This window comes from Hipposideros armiger, unplaced genomic scaffold (assembly GCF_001890085.2).
Source record: "Hipposideros armiger isolate ML-2016 unplaced genomic scaffold, ASM189008v1 scaffold_1998, whole genome shotgun sequence".
Classification (NCBI taxonomy): domain Eukaryota; kingdom Metazoa; phylum Chordata; class Mammalia; order Chiroptera; family Hipposideridae; genus Hipposideros; species Hipposideros armiger.
The window spans coordinates 14,884-29,295 of NW_017733348.1; the positions used below are offsets into that span (position 1 = coordinate 14,884).

Sequence of the window (14,412 nt, forward strand, 5' to 3'; positions counted from 1 at the left end):
AACAAGAGGCCCACTATCTGCTCAGCAGGATGATAGGCATATTTCATGTCAGGAAGGGGAAATATTTTGATTCTGGCCACTCTTCTGATGATGGGATCTTCTTGCAGAGTTAGAGGAACTAGGGTGGCCCAGAGCAGAACTTGCCCTTCATTGTAGCTGTTACTGAACTGCACATTTCTTCGTATGTGTTATCTTGGATCCCACTAACTCAGGCATTGGTAGGTCGTGTGGAGCTTCATACCCACACCTGGGGGTCTGTGAGTCTGGCAATGTCACCATTCTCAGATTTGGCTGCCATGCTGCCAGTATTGCCAGCAGTTTTTACCTCTTTGTCTTACAGATGAGTGTGATGTGCATTTGTCCCCTAGCCACCTGCAGGCCCAGCTCAGATTCTGCTAAGAAAGCAGTATGACCTTTCTCATGTCCTCAACTTCCCTCCAGGTCTTGACTACTGTGCGATGCATAGAGGCAAACAGTTCTTCTTGAATTATATTAACTTTTAGTCACTGCAACGTTTTACTCACCACCAGGATCTTGTGAAGCCACGTCTCATCCGTCCTGAATCACCATTCATTAAGGTTAGGGCCTCCTTCGTTGTATCTTCTGCCCTTCAAACCCTCTGTGTTTCCTTCTTAGATGTGTGAAATGTATGCTTGCGGCTCATCTACCCTTTCAGACCAGAGTTTTTTTGCTTTAGCATTGTATTGAAAAGCATTGATAGGAATGGAGTGTTCTGTCATTAGCATCACTCAGGAGCTAAGCCTTTAGAAGTTTAAAAATGTATTAATGTATTTTATTTCACCTATTCAGTTATCCCCTACCAAATTGGCAAAAGATGCTAGTGCAGTTTAGAAAACTAAATATATGTCATTGAGCATCAATTAAAGCAGGGTGCAAAAAGAAATACAAACATTAACCTTTAATCTAGGGACTGTTTGCTAAACCTGCAGAAGTCATTGGGGTATTCTGTTAGTCATTTGCCATGTGACAATGTCTTTTTCTTCTGTAAATGTATTGGTGTGGCCAAGGTCACTGATAAACTGTATTAGTGCTAGTAAAAGCAGTCTCAGGAGGAGATAATTCATCTAAGTCTCTGTTAGAGACTAGGAGAAGCCTTGTCCTAAACGTGAAAGAAGAGCTATAACTGGATACACATTGGATACAATATCAAGTGCAAGTTACAGTGACATGATTGTGTACAGCAGCCTGACCTTGAAAAAAAAACTTTTTTTTTTGTCTTCTCATGCTAAAACTGGGGGCAGGTCTCAATATTCTCTGCTTGTACTTTTGGAGAAGTTCAGCTATCAGAGAGTAATGTTCACTAAAGGGATGAGAAATGTCTGCAAATTATACGTGTACATAAATTCTGATTGCTTAATGTTAACCTGAGTAGAAAATAAGGGGCTTTGCAAACCTCTTTTGATTGATGTCTGATTCTTAGACCCCGAACCTTTCATCCACTGACTTAAAAACAACAACAACAACAACAACAAAAACCTATACAACTTTTTAAAGGATAAGTAAAGGAAAAAGAGAATCCCCCTAGAATTTAGACAAATTTCTTCTGAAACAATCTGGCATTGTTGAGCTCAGGATAAACCTGTGAGGTAAGCCAATAGTCAATATTCTACAGGCTATAGTGTAAGCCGTGTCCTGTTGTATGTAAACAAAGCATTTTTTTCTCATACATGGCATGTTCACACAGTAGGTTCTCTCTCTTTTTACCCCCTTTCCCTTGTTCATTTTGGTGATCTGGCGAACGTTCACAAACACACACACAGGATTTTATGAAAAAGCCTCTCCAAAATCCTAAGGCAAGTCCTCTTTCCCCACTCCATGAACTTAGTGGTGTTCCTGGGGAAACTTGGATCAAATTTTTCTTCCCCCCCAGTGGCCAACCATGAGTAGATATTGTAACTGAAAACTAGGACAAATGGAAATATGCCAATAGTCTTAACAGAAAATATAGAAAGAATCATACTGAACATAAAAACAGGCACTGGGTCAATGTGAACATGTTCAAATGCTCAGGTTTTGGCAGAACTTCTGTGATTGTTGGATAGTTTTGTCTTTAATGGCCATGAAATAAATGGTATCTAATCATCTCCCTGCTGTTAAACAGTTCGTTTTAACTAAAATGAGTGAGATGAGTGTTTGTACTACAAAATTTTTGCAAGTGAACTTCTAAGAGAAGGTTCTTGCATTGTAGTAAACCAGAATTATGATATTGTGAAGGAAGGGTCTATTTTGAGAAAGGATTTGTTTTTGGAAGACAGGAACAGTAACCATAGTGGATATTAAAAACACTGGAGATTTGTCTTGGGTACCAGAGAAAGATACTGAATAAGCAATGTGGAGGTCTGCTAGCTTCTACCCAGACCAAACTTTCCCCTTTCTTTCCTTCTTGGGTCTTCACTGAAGTACAGAACAAGTTGGCCCCTTTCCCTAAATCTCCTCAGATTTCTCCCATAATGACCAGAGAAATAAAAGAATCTTGGGAGAAAAGTTGCCAAGAGCCAATGGGTAAACAGCTACTGTATTAAGAAAACTTGAAGTAGGAAGTTCATAATGTATTTTATAGCATGTAGCCAGACTTGGGGCGAGTCTACATTATCTTGATTTCCAGGAATTTGAGAGGAATGTCTGAGGACAGTTCAGTTAAATTGGTCTGAATTGGAGTCAACAGGGGACTTCTGAAGGAACACTACTTTGGAGGCCCTCAGGATACCAGAACTGTGCTTGTGAATGACCCCTATTTGCAGTATTTGGAAAACACCACCAGACATTAAGAACTATAAAGGACTACTACTCAGGAAGTAGAAAAAATGTTATGAGTTTATATCTACTTTCCTAAAGAGCCAGTTTGGCATCTCCAACCACCTGGATGATCTGCTTCTCACTAAAAAGAATTGGTTTCTAAAAATCTATTTACAAAGATTTATGTCCTGCTCTCTGAGTTTTAAAATACAGTTTAGTTAGAGCTCCTGGTAGAGAAATTATCCAAATTGGGTGGAGAAAAAAACAGTTTAGTCCCACCTTGTGGCTTTGGCCCATTAGTGGAAGATATCCACAATAATCCCATTGGTAAATTAGTAAAATTGCCAAACAATGAGATTGATGCAGCATCAGAAATACATTTTTTTAAAAAACTGGCTTCCAGGGCAAAACTTTTAGCAAACACCGGCTTGTCCTGTATTTTGTACCAAGTTTAGAGCACAGAGGCAAGAGAAGGAACACTAGAATAAAGATGAAACTCTTGCCACTGACATTCTAATTATTAAAGGACTGGGTCCAACACAATATAATCCCTGTGGATTAGGTTAGCTGACATACAACCAAATAAAAATCCTAATTTTCCATGTGGGTGCCCTGCATGTCTGTGATGGATGATTCACAGAAGCACACTACTGGTGTTCTGATAAGACCAGTGGCTATCTATGACAGATTAGACATCCTAGAGTTACAAGGGCAAAGGGACCATGGAGAAGAGGACACTGCCTTTGCCTGAGGATGTTCTGGCAGCAGTCTCCACCCCTGTTCAACCAGCCCATGAGTGTGAGGAATTGGCTCTGCCCACCATTGGGCATGTGTTTCCATTGTGCCACTACCCACTTACCAAGATGGAAAGTTCTTGTAGCTGTTGACAGTTATGCAGATTATAAGGCTGCTCTCCTGGCAATAAAAGTAACCATCTCAGGATCCACAGTTGGTGTTTTCTTCAATATGCTGTTCAGAGACAAGTTCATTATCTCTGATCCCAAATGTGGATCGTGATCTGTCAAAATGACCTTCCACCTTTCTTACTAACCCCCAAGCACTGAAGAAGGATGGAATGGTCTCACTGCCCAGCTCAGGACCCTCACTAACCCTTGCTTTTCAGTAAATGACTTGCAGTCCTATTGCAAGCATTTATCTTCTCAGTGGTCATGCCCCTTATTGTGTTGTGTCCCACATTCCAAGTCTTATGCTCAACAAAACAAAGGGGTGTGTTAAGTGGGGAAGCAGAAGAGCTCCTTTATTGACTTGGACACAGAAAACAAAGTTCATTGGAAAGAGTCCTAAAATAAATTGTTTTCAAAATTAAACTTTTTCCTGAATAAAACCTGTGCACTGTTTGTAAATGCCTGATTTAAAACAGTGAGTGGAGAACAGTTTTTAAAAGCTCAATAAAATGTATTCAACTACTTCAGAAAGTAAAAAAGCTAATTGAAAATATTATGTACAAATTTTAAAAGTATTCAAAAGAATTTCAAATACTGACAAGAGTTTCAAATGGAATATTTTATTCACATGTTAGTTGTCTTTTTAACATTTACACACACACTGACACACTCTGGTCTGTGTGAATAAAGGTTGTCTAAATATAAGGGAAATGAAAAATTAAAAAATATATTAATTTTTCATTGTTACAGACAATTACATCCACATCACTTACAAAGCTATTACTGATTCTGTCCAAGGACGCAGAATGGTATAGGAAGAGGAAACTTGTGGGTAAGTTCATCAGTGGCATAACTGAGATCTCAACATGAGAAAGCTGACAAAACACGGATTTTTGCTGTGAAATTTCTCTTTGCAAAATATGGAGAAAAGTCTGTCAATGGCCAGTAAATAGGAGAAGGTGGTGAACTTTTGTAGTCAATTCTCACAGTATTGTGCAGGGGTGTCAAGAAAACTGCTTAGTCCTTCTCTGGGACCAGTTTCAGAACTTTTCCAATTGCAATGGTCTTACCCTCATCTCTTAAAATAAAACGACCCATCTGAGGAAAATCTTTGAATGTCTCAAGGCAGATAGTTCCTGCTGTCCTTAAACGGGCAATGCATACTTGATCTTGTTTCACGAAGCGGGGCCGAGTCTTACTTTTTTCTCCGGATTTTTTGTCAATCAAGGAAATTAAGGCTGTTATCTCAACTTCCTCAATACAAGTATGAATGTGCAGCACTGCATTATAACCTGGGCAGATGATGGACTTGTGCTCAATAATCACTATCTGAACATCAAATGTGCGTCCAGAATGGCAAAGATTAGTAGGGTCACAAAGTATGAATCCTGGAAGAATCTCTTCTTCTTCAATTCCCTTTAGTCTTATTTTAAGGTTTTCACCTGGGGCTACATAATCAGTCTCAGCATCATCAGAAAGTATTCCAAGAACTTCCACATTGTGCTTGTTTGGCATCATCACAAGCTGCTGGCCTTTAAAAATGGATCCTGATTCCAGCTTTCCCAGGACCACAATGCCCATATCCTTGTACTTATCCACAATTGGCAGTCTAATTGGTCCATCAATTGATCTGTTGAAGTTTGGCATATTATCCAAATATGGAATAAATGGTAACCCAGTGTACCAAGGGCAGAAATCTGATTGCTCTTTAATATTTGCCCCAGTCAGCCCTGAGCAGGGCATAAAGTGAATGTCCTTTTTGGGACTGAAGCCGACTCTTTTCAAAAAGGGCATCAGTTTTTCTTTACATTCTTCATATCTCTCGCTGCTCCAATTTACTGTGGGATCATCCATCTTATTAATAAGCACTATTAAATATTTTACCCCTGCTGTTTTTGCCAACATCGCATGTTCTCTTGTCTGTCCACCTTTTTCAAAACCAGTTTCAAACTCTCCTTTCCTGGCAGAAATGACCAGTACAGCCAAATCAGCTTGAGAAGCACCACCAATCATATTTGGGACAAAGCTCTTGTGGCCAGGGGCATCTAAAATTGTGAAATGTTTCTTTTCTGTTTCAAAGTAGGCACGACCCACTTCTACTGTTTTACCCTTGTCTCGTTCTTCCTGATTTGTATCTAAGGCCCAGGATAAATACCAAGTTTCTCTGTTTTTTTCTTTAGCTTCTCTTTCATATTTCTCAAGTGTTCTTTTGTCAACCATTCCTGTCAAAAACATTATCTGTCCTCCAATGGTTGACTTGCCGGCATCTACATGCCCAATGAATACCACATTTACATGTTCTTTCTTAGAAGCACCTGAGGGTACGACCACAGGTTTAGATTTTCTCATTCCCTCTTTCTCCATCATTTCCTGGCCACTTTCTTCTGGAGGCCCTGAATCTCCTAAGGAACTACCCCCTGGCTCAGCTTCACTTACTTCTTTATTGTGCTCCCACGACTCCTCTAGGACCATCTCCACCTCTCCATTTTCTACAACAGGTTCTGAAAGTTCCATGGTAAAGGCTGAATTGGAACCTTTATGCAACACTATCTGTTCCTCTTTGGAATGTTCCACAGGTGCCCCCCGTCCCAGCCTTTTACCTTGAGGGTCGCCCGCGCTGGCGCAGGTTTCCTCGATGCTGGTGGTGTTGGCCCGGGGGGTCTGCGGCTGGGCCCGGCCCCGCAGGAAGGACGGCACAAACTCCGCGGCATGTACATTAGGCACGAAGGGTTTGGCGTTGACGTTGAGCTGACGGCTGAAGGCCGAGCTGAAGTGCTCATGCTGGGCCTCAGCACCAGCCGAGAAGGCTCGTTCCCCGCTTGGGTCTGAACCCAGGGCTTCCATGTCCACCTGGTCCCAGCAGTCAGGCGCTGAGTCGCTGCTGCTGCTGCCCGTATCCATGGTCTGAGGACCTGATGGGTGGCGGGGAAGGAGCGGGGTCAGCAGGACAGAAAGAGCGGGCTCTGCCGACAGGGGGAAGGCAGCAAGCGCGCAGGGCCTAGGGGTAGCGACACGAACCTTAACGGCAGCTCAGCGGCAGCTAAGTCCCGACACTGCATTCGCAGCTGCGGCGGCGGCAGCAGATATGGCGGCTCAAGCCTCTCCTCTTGTGTGTGAGCGGATCTCCTCCCCCAAACCCCAACCACTTCCGACTCCTCCACAGCCGACCCAGCGCCGGGGGTGGATTGACCCCTCACTGCCTTCCGTACACCCGGCCTCCTGAGTTCTCAGTCTTGGGCTAAGTCTAAAAGTATAATTTTTTAAATGAAGATTTGTAGTTATTTTGTTCACACGATCTGGGAAAGCAATTTTACCACAATTTAAAGATTAAGCCTAGACAGGCACACCTGACTTACAATTCTACTCAGAGGTTCAAGTAAAAATGAAAATTCCTATTGAACAAATAGAGTCAGGATATGGGTTAATTACCTAGAAACCCAGCAACCAAAGGAAGAAATACATCATGAAGATGTATTTCATCTTCATGAAATTCATGAAGATGTAGCTGACCCTAGGAAATGCAACTTTAGATCACTCATTAATTTGAAACCCAGAGGGCTTTTGATTTTCCCTTTTTCAGTGAACCTCCAAAAGCCTGTAACTTTTCCTGATGGCTTTTAGGGTATAAAGATGGGGTTGTAACATCTTTTCATGTTCAGCACTCTGGCTGTATGCATGGAAGGAATTCCCAAGGAGAACCTTGTCCCAGTGAAGCTGCCCAACCTACAGCATCTGTGCAGGTGCCTGAACAATGGCTGTCTTGCGATGCTGTGGTGGATCACATTAGACAAGTGCTGGAGTGAGATCACTTTTATTCTTCTGACCAGCTGTATTCTGGGAGTACCTGTCCTACTCGCCAGCACCTCCCAAGAGTACACCCTAGGTCCACAGGCTTTCCTGACTCATTCTGGGGGCCTGGAATCCCACTCACTGCTGGTAATGGGTTTGCTCTAAGAAATAATCAGTGTCATCTTGGAACCTTCCTCAGTTAATGGCAATGGCATGGGGCTGTGGGTGTCAATCTAATTAAACCGATTAAGACCACTGAAATGGACAAAATCCATAAGACCTTAACCAATAGAACCTGTCTCAGAAAGAGTATGTAACACTTTAGCCAAAGCCTAGAAGAGCTACTTTGTAAATTATCTTAATTTAGGTCAAACTGAAATAGAAAAAAAAAAGGATACTGGGAAAATACAATTTGCTAGTACAAGATGAACTCATAGAGTTGGATAGTAACTAAATCCAACAAGTCAAAATATTATAAAAATTAGTAACGATTTATGACTTAAGAATTCTGTTCTCCAGACTTTAGGGATTGAAAAACTGTCCTATATCTTACATATTTGGATCCTTGATGGTTTCATTCTGGGGCTGGCACTATTTTATTAGCTCTGTGCTGTTCCCAAGCCATTAGCTATCAAACCCCTTCATGCTTTTTGCCTCAGGTAATGGCTTAATTATTTGTTGTTGCATAAAGAGAATGCGCACACCTATTCACAATGACTAGGAAGAACTGAGAGGTTGAATGGAGATCCTTGAACAATACTGAACAAATGTGCTGGAACCTTTCTTGGGCATTCTGTGAACCTAGGATAGACTTACTAAAATGTCTCTGGGAGAACTTGTCCAGGTTTAGGCAGTCGTATTTACATAAGGTTAGTAATAGCAAGGAAGCAGGAAAGACCTGGGATGTTTCTTTTTTCTGGGACAATTGCATTGACCATGACAATAGTAGCATGACTACTCTGTTAAAGAACAGAGGATGCTTCACTTTTAGAAATTAGAGGAAAAATGAGAAATAGTGAGTTGATGTCCTCACAAGCCATCCTCCTTGGGGCTCAGGGGAAAGCAGGTCCACCCAAGAAAGAGAAACATTGACCAGGCTGCATACCCAGAAACTAACCTTGGACAAAAACTCTTTTGGTTTGTGTGACGGAGTGATTGCATCCAGTTTATCAGCCTAGAATTTTGAAAAAGTTCATTCAGTAAATGAGAGAATTCTCTTCACCAAAAGCCTTTAAAAAAGTGTAGGCAATATCCGGCCATTGTTTAAGTTAATAATTTTCCCCTTTAAAATATTTTTATTGTAAAATACAGCACAAATACAGAAAACCACATAAAACAAAATTATAGCTTATTGACTTAGAAGGGAAACATGCTTGTATCCACCACCCAAATCAATAATTAGAAATTTGCCAGTCAACCCAGAGGGCTTCTCTGTACCCTGTCCAATCACAACTCACTCCCTCCACCCCTAAATGTAACCACTATCTCAACATTTATGAGAATCACCTCCATGATTTTCTGTATAGTTTTAGCACATAAAATTTTGCCTATCTTTTTTCATACTTCTCATAATCTACAGGTGCACTTTCCTCATGTCATTTAATCATTGAAGAAAGTAGATGGTGTGACTTGTAGAATTTTCTACATTATTGTCTTTGCTGATTGTATCCCTATGATATACTTTAGAATATTTCTTGTGTATCAATAGTTTGACCTATGAGCTTGATCAGACATAGGTGCAATTTTTTTGAGCAAGAATTCTTCAAGGTGAATTTTGAGTATTTCCTTAAAGAGGCACATAAGGTCAGATTGTGATTCCTTTTACAGTTAGCAGTAATAATGATAATTGTGTAGAAATATATCACTAAGAATTGCAAAATTGTGATATTGTCTTTATGCCATTTTTTCCTTTCTTTATTAACCAGGATACTACTTTAAAACAATTTCTCTTCATCAACAATTTTGTTCCTTTGAGGTACAAATTGTAAAGGAAAGGCAGGGAAGTTCTTGATTATTTCTCTCTATTTGAGAGTTTTCAAAATAATAATTGGTTGCCTACAATCCTCCACAGATGATGAATAAGGATATTTCAAAATAATAATTATGGATTATTGGATTTACACATATTTGATGTGTTTTAAACAATTTCCCTTACTATACTTATTGATGTTAAGGTGGTCCATCATTGGCCAGTGGAAGCCTTTTCAAGTTGGGTTCTGAATGGTTTTGAGACTATGCTAGTTGTCCTCGATGGTTTATTATCTGGTATGACAAAATGTACCAGACCCATTTTATACATTTCTGCCAAACCAGGAATACTGGTTCTCAATGACAACAGGGGATGATAACATTAGAAAATAAAATATTAATTTGATTTATCTCACCTATACATATAGTAGTCTCAGTATGACCACCACCAACATAATTAGAGAAAACATTTTTTCATAAACCCTCCATATTCTGTATCAGTATGTCATAGTCCAACTGCATCTGATAATAATTCACTTTTGTTGAGTGTTTCTTAGGTATACATTATATTTCAATTATGTTCTATGAATTCTCTCATTCCGTTTTTCATACCATTTTGTGAAGAAGGTACTCTTATCACTTTATTTTACAGATAAGAAATGGATGTTTAGTGAGGCTGAATTATCTAAGGTCATATGTCTAGTGAATAGTAGACTTGGTGTTCAAACACAGAGTGTGATGCTAAGGCCATACTGGCTTGTAGCAACTATTATATACTAAAAAGAGAATAAGGAGATTTGGTGAGTTTAAATCACAAATGGGAGAAGAGGGTAAAGTTTTAGATTATCTGGAGAGAATGGAAATATGGGTAAATTTAAGAGAGAAAGGATATTCTGTGAATTTCTTTTATAAGGACTTATGCTTTCTTCCTAAAGTAGGAGATGACCCTGTGGAGGTTGTGAGGGAGGATTGCAATTAGAAAAATGAGAAACAGGAAAATTTAGAATAGACTTTTGGGGTGTGGGAGAGGTGACTGTCTTAGGAGTAGTAAAATTATTTTCTTAAGAATTCCAATTAAACAAAAGCAGTTTAGATTGGAAAACATAATACTCACAAGTTTTGAGATTCCCCTCTTCCCCCAACATACACTTAGCATCACTGGGTATTCTACAGCACAAGCAAAGTTTTCAATTTCATTCTGGTTTAAGGAATAGTAGTGTCAGATAGGTTGAAATGGGAATAACAGGAAAATATCAAGAGGCTAGTGAACACAGCATTAAGAATACTGTGATGGATGCCTTATATTGAGTCCATAGTGGTTCTAAAGGAACAAAGACCTCATGGTCACTATTACTAAATGCTAGGAAATTAATTCATTATTTTGAAATTAGTTAAAATTAATTCTTTATTTTGAAATTAGGTAAGAAGAGGCAAATAATGAAACAATTATTCTGGGTTTGGCATATGAATTATAACATTGGTTACCAAATAGGAGCTGAGGTAATTTTCTCATCAGAGAATAATTTCATCTAATAAAGAAAGGATGGATAGAATTGAAACATCTCCATTTCAACTTCAAATGACTCAAATGCTCTAGGCAATGAGAACCGATATCTGCTCCCATTACAAGAAGGACATCCGTATAGTATGTGTTTCCTGATAGACTAATGCAACACTATCTCTGAGACATTCTTGCCGAAATATGAAGACTGAATTAGATGAAGAATCTAGACATCTAACTCTCTGTCACAAATGGCAGGATTTCCTACTTTCTCGTGGCTGAAAAATATTCCACTGTATGTATGTCCTTTTTATCAAGAAACAGAATCTTCCACAGAAGACCCTTATATATTCCCCTAAATCATTGGGCAGAATTGAGTCTCATGGCCATGATTAGGTGTATGAGAGGCTGGAAAAACCATCATCTGACAAAGTGGAATGGGATAGCCATGACTGGATTGAGAAAATCCTGATTCCCACCCTGAAAACATGGTATTTGAAAAAATATTTTATTGGGAAATTGGGGGGAGGGAACAGCATTGGAGAATTGGGGAAGGGGAACAGACAAGTTGCTGTCTGTTCTTCAGTCTAGTTGTGGAGAACGTCACTTCACTGGCTCATGTTGGTATTGTCATTGCACTCTTCCCAGGTGAGGCAGTCACTCACTGGCCATTGGATGGCCATTCACGGTGGCTCACGGTGGCCCATGGCAGCTCATGCCAGGTGCCGGCCGCTCACTCTGGCTGCCAGCCACTCATGGTAGCATATGGCAGCCCACTGCCGTCTCACTGCAGCCTACGCCATCACTGGTGACTCACAGCAGCCCAGCTCCAGGTCGAGCTGTTGATCACCATCTTAGCTGTAAAGGGCAGTGTCACTGGCCCATGTGGGTTCCAAACCGGCAGCCCTGCTGCTCAGAGCTCATGCTCCCAAGCCAACTCTTAACCAAGGAGAAACTTGGCCAGCCCAACATGGTACTTTTTTAAGCGAAGTCCATTTTTCTTACTGTAGGGCATTGGTAGGAAAGGCTGTTGGGTCAGCAATCAACAAACCTGGTGAGAAATAGAAGCAGGACTCCAGAGTCAAAAAACAGCCAAAGGTAAGGATTGAATATAAACTAAAAAGAATAAATTTACAAGGATTGAGCAACATGCTATTTCCAGGCACTTTTGTATATGTTACCTTGCTCAGTTCTCACAACAGTCCTATAGAAGATTGCATTATCTCCATGTTTTGCATGAGGGATCAGAGACACATAGAGGAGAGGTGAGGTGTTAGTTGGGGTTCTGATTCATGGATCCACAGTGCATTACTTTCCCTCTATCATGGATCATAGAAAGCCTTGTCTCTAGCTTACCAAATTTACCATGGGAAACATAAACAGGGGAAGAAAAAGAGGCCTACTATTTACTCAGCACAATGCTAAGCATATTTCATGTCAGGAAGGGGACATACATATTTTGATTCTGGCCACTTCTCTGATAATGGGAGATGGTGGAAGAACTGGGGCTGATAGAGTGGCTCAGAGCTGATCCTGCCTATATCGACTGACTTGTAGTCCTTCAAAGTTTGTATATTGAAGCCCTAAATCTTAATACTTCAGAATATGACTATATTTGAGAATTGGCCTATAAAGATGTAATTAAGTTGAAATGAGGTTGTTAGGTTAGGCCCTACTTCAGTCTGACTGCTGTTCTTATAAGAGGAGATTAAAACATAAAAAGAAACCATGGGTGAATGAGCACAGAGGGATGACCATGGGAAGTGGCAACAAGACGGTTTCCATGTGCAAACCAAAAAGAGAGGTCTCAGGATAAACCAACCCTGCAGACACCTTAATCTTGGACTCCCAGCCTCCAGAACCACGAGATATAAATTTCTGTTGTTTAAGCCCCCCAATCTGTGGTTATGGCAGCCCTTACAAATTAATACACTGCCCCCACACCACCCTGGTGATGCATTCTGCAAAGCCAGGTGAAACATGATAAAGTGGGATCACATGAACTCAGCCATGCACTGACATACCAGTGCAGGGCCTAACACTCTACTAGGGAAGCTGTGAAACTTGGGAATCTTACGATCCTCAGAGGTGGCTGCGATGTTGTCATGTTGCCAGCAGATCTGAGCATCTGTTCACAAAGAATGAATCTGATGGGCATTTGGTTCAATGAGCACCTATGGAGCCCATTTCAGGTCTGACCAGAATATCAAAGTCCCTAGAAGGTCTTTCTTGTGCCCCATAACTTCACTTCATGTCAATAACAGGTTGCCATTCACGGAGGCAAATAACTGGTTTTTATTATGTCAACATTGCTACCATGTGTTACCCAATGCCAGAATTCTATGTCTCATTTCCCTGCTGTCCATAATCTCTAATCTTTAAGATTTTGGTGGCTTAAGATGTGGATCCTCCAGTTGAAACTTCCCTATCACCTCATTAGGTAGATGCACATAGCTAGACACTATTTATAGATTGACAAGTTCTAGTTGTGTGAGTCTGTTCTGAGAACACGAGAAGAGGGGGTGATTCCCATCATTCAACCGGCTCAGGATGGAGTCTTTGGATGGTTTAAAAATATACCATTAAATTTTAATCATTTTTTCATATGTCATGTGAACAACCATTGAGGCATCATAATCTTGCAGACTCACCAGTTGACATGTGACATTTCCTATTGCTTCTGATAACCTATTGTACTCTTACTAAACGCTCCCTAAAAAATCAAGGCACTGAAAGGTAGAAACATTTCTGCTCACAGTAGATACTGCAGGTGCCTTAAGAGCAAGGAAGCAGAACACACAATAGAATGTCCCTTCTTTATTAATTCTATTATATCATGTTGATAGTTTCATGCTTCCCTAATAGTTGTAAAATGTGTTTTGCAGTAAATGAAGCAAACCCTTCAGATACCCCAATGATTAAGGAGAAGTAGTGGAGCGCCTGGGTGCTATCGCTGTCAAGCATCTTGGTGTACATCAGAAGAGGGGTCACCAAAAGGGAGAGAAACGGTGAACAGGCTGTGTCCACTGGACTGCCCCTGGAAACACCTCTTTTTATGTCTTCCTGACCTGGCATGGCTGAGTTCCTTTGATGATGGTTGGAGAGGAGTGACGATTTCTCTGTTCTGATCTCAAAGTAATTCATCCACTAATAAAAGAAACTTCACCATTAGAGGTCTGAGAAATCAGTGTAGATGACTTCTTACCTCACTTAATTTAATCTTGAGTGGAAAATAAATGGTCTGTGATGGAAAACCTTTTAACTCTCTCCTGTTTTGTAGAAGTCAGAGCATCTCACTACTCATTTATTGAAACATCGCATCTGTTACTTGCAAGGCTTATCAAAGGGAGGGGAATCTTACTTGACCTTTGCCTCAACATTCCCCTAAAACATCAGAGATGTGACTGAAAAGGCATACAGCGAGTTATGCACATGCCTACAGTTGGTTTAAAATTTTTTCTTACAGACCCAAATGGAATGGAAACAGTGTTA

At 40.5% G+C, this 14,412-nt stretch overlaps 1 protein-coding gene across 1 annotated transcript; it reads right to left on the reverse strand.

The window, feature by feature from the left end:
• Positions 1 to 4,262: 4,262 nt before the first annotated feature.
• GSPT2 (G1 to S phase transition 2) lies at positions 4,263 to 6,772 on the reverse strand. Its single transcript, XM_019634839.1, has 2 exons — positions 6,681 to 6,772; positions 4,263 to 6,574 (listed from the first exon to the last, which is right to left on the reverse strand). Exon 2 carries the CDS (start codon positions 6,561 to 6,563, stop codon positions 4,680 to 4,682), a length of 1,884 nt encoding a protein of 627 aa, XP_019490384.1. The 5' UTR covers positions 6,564 to 6,574; positions 6,681 to 6,772; the 3' UTR covers positions 4,263 to 4,679.
• Between the last annotated feature and the right edge of the window lie 7,640 nt (positions 6,773 to 14,412).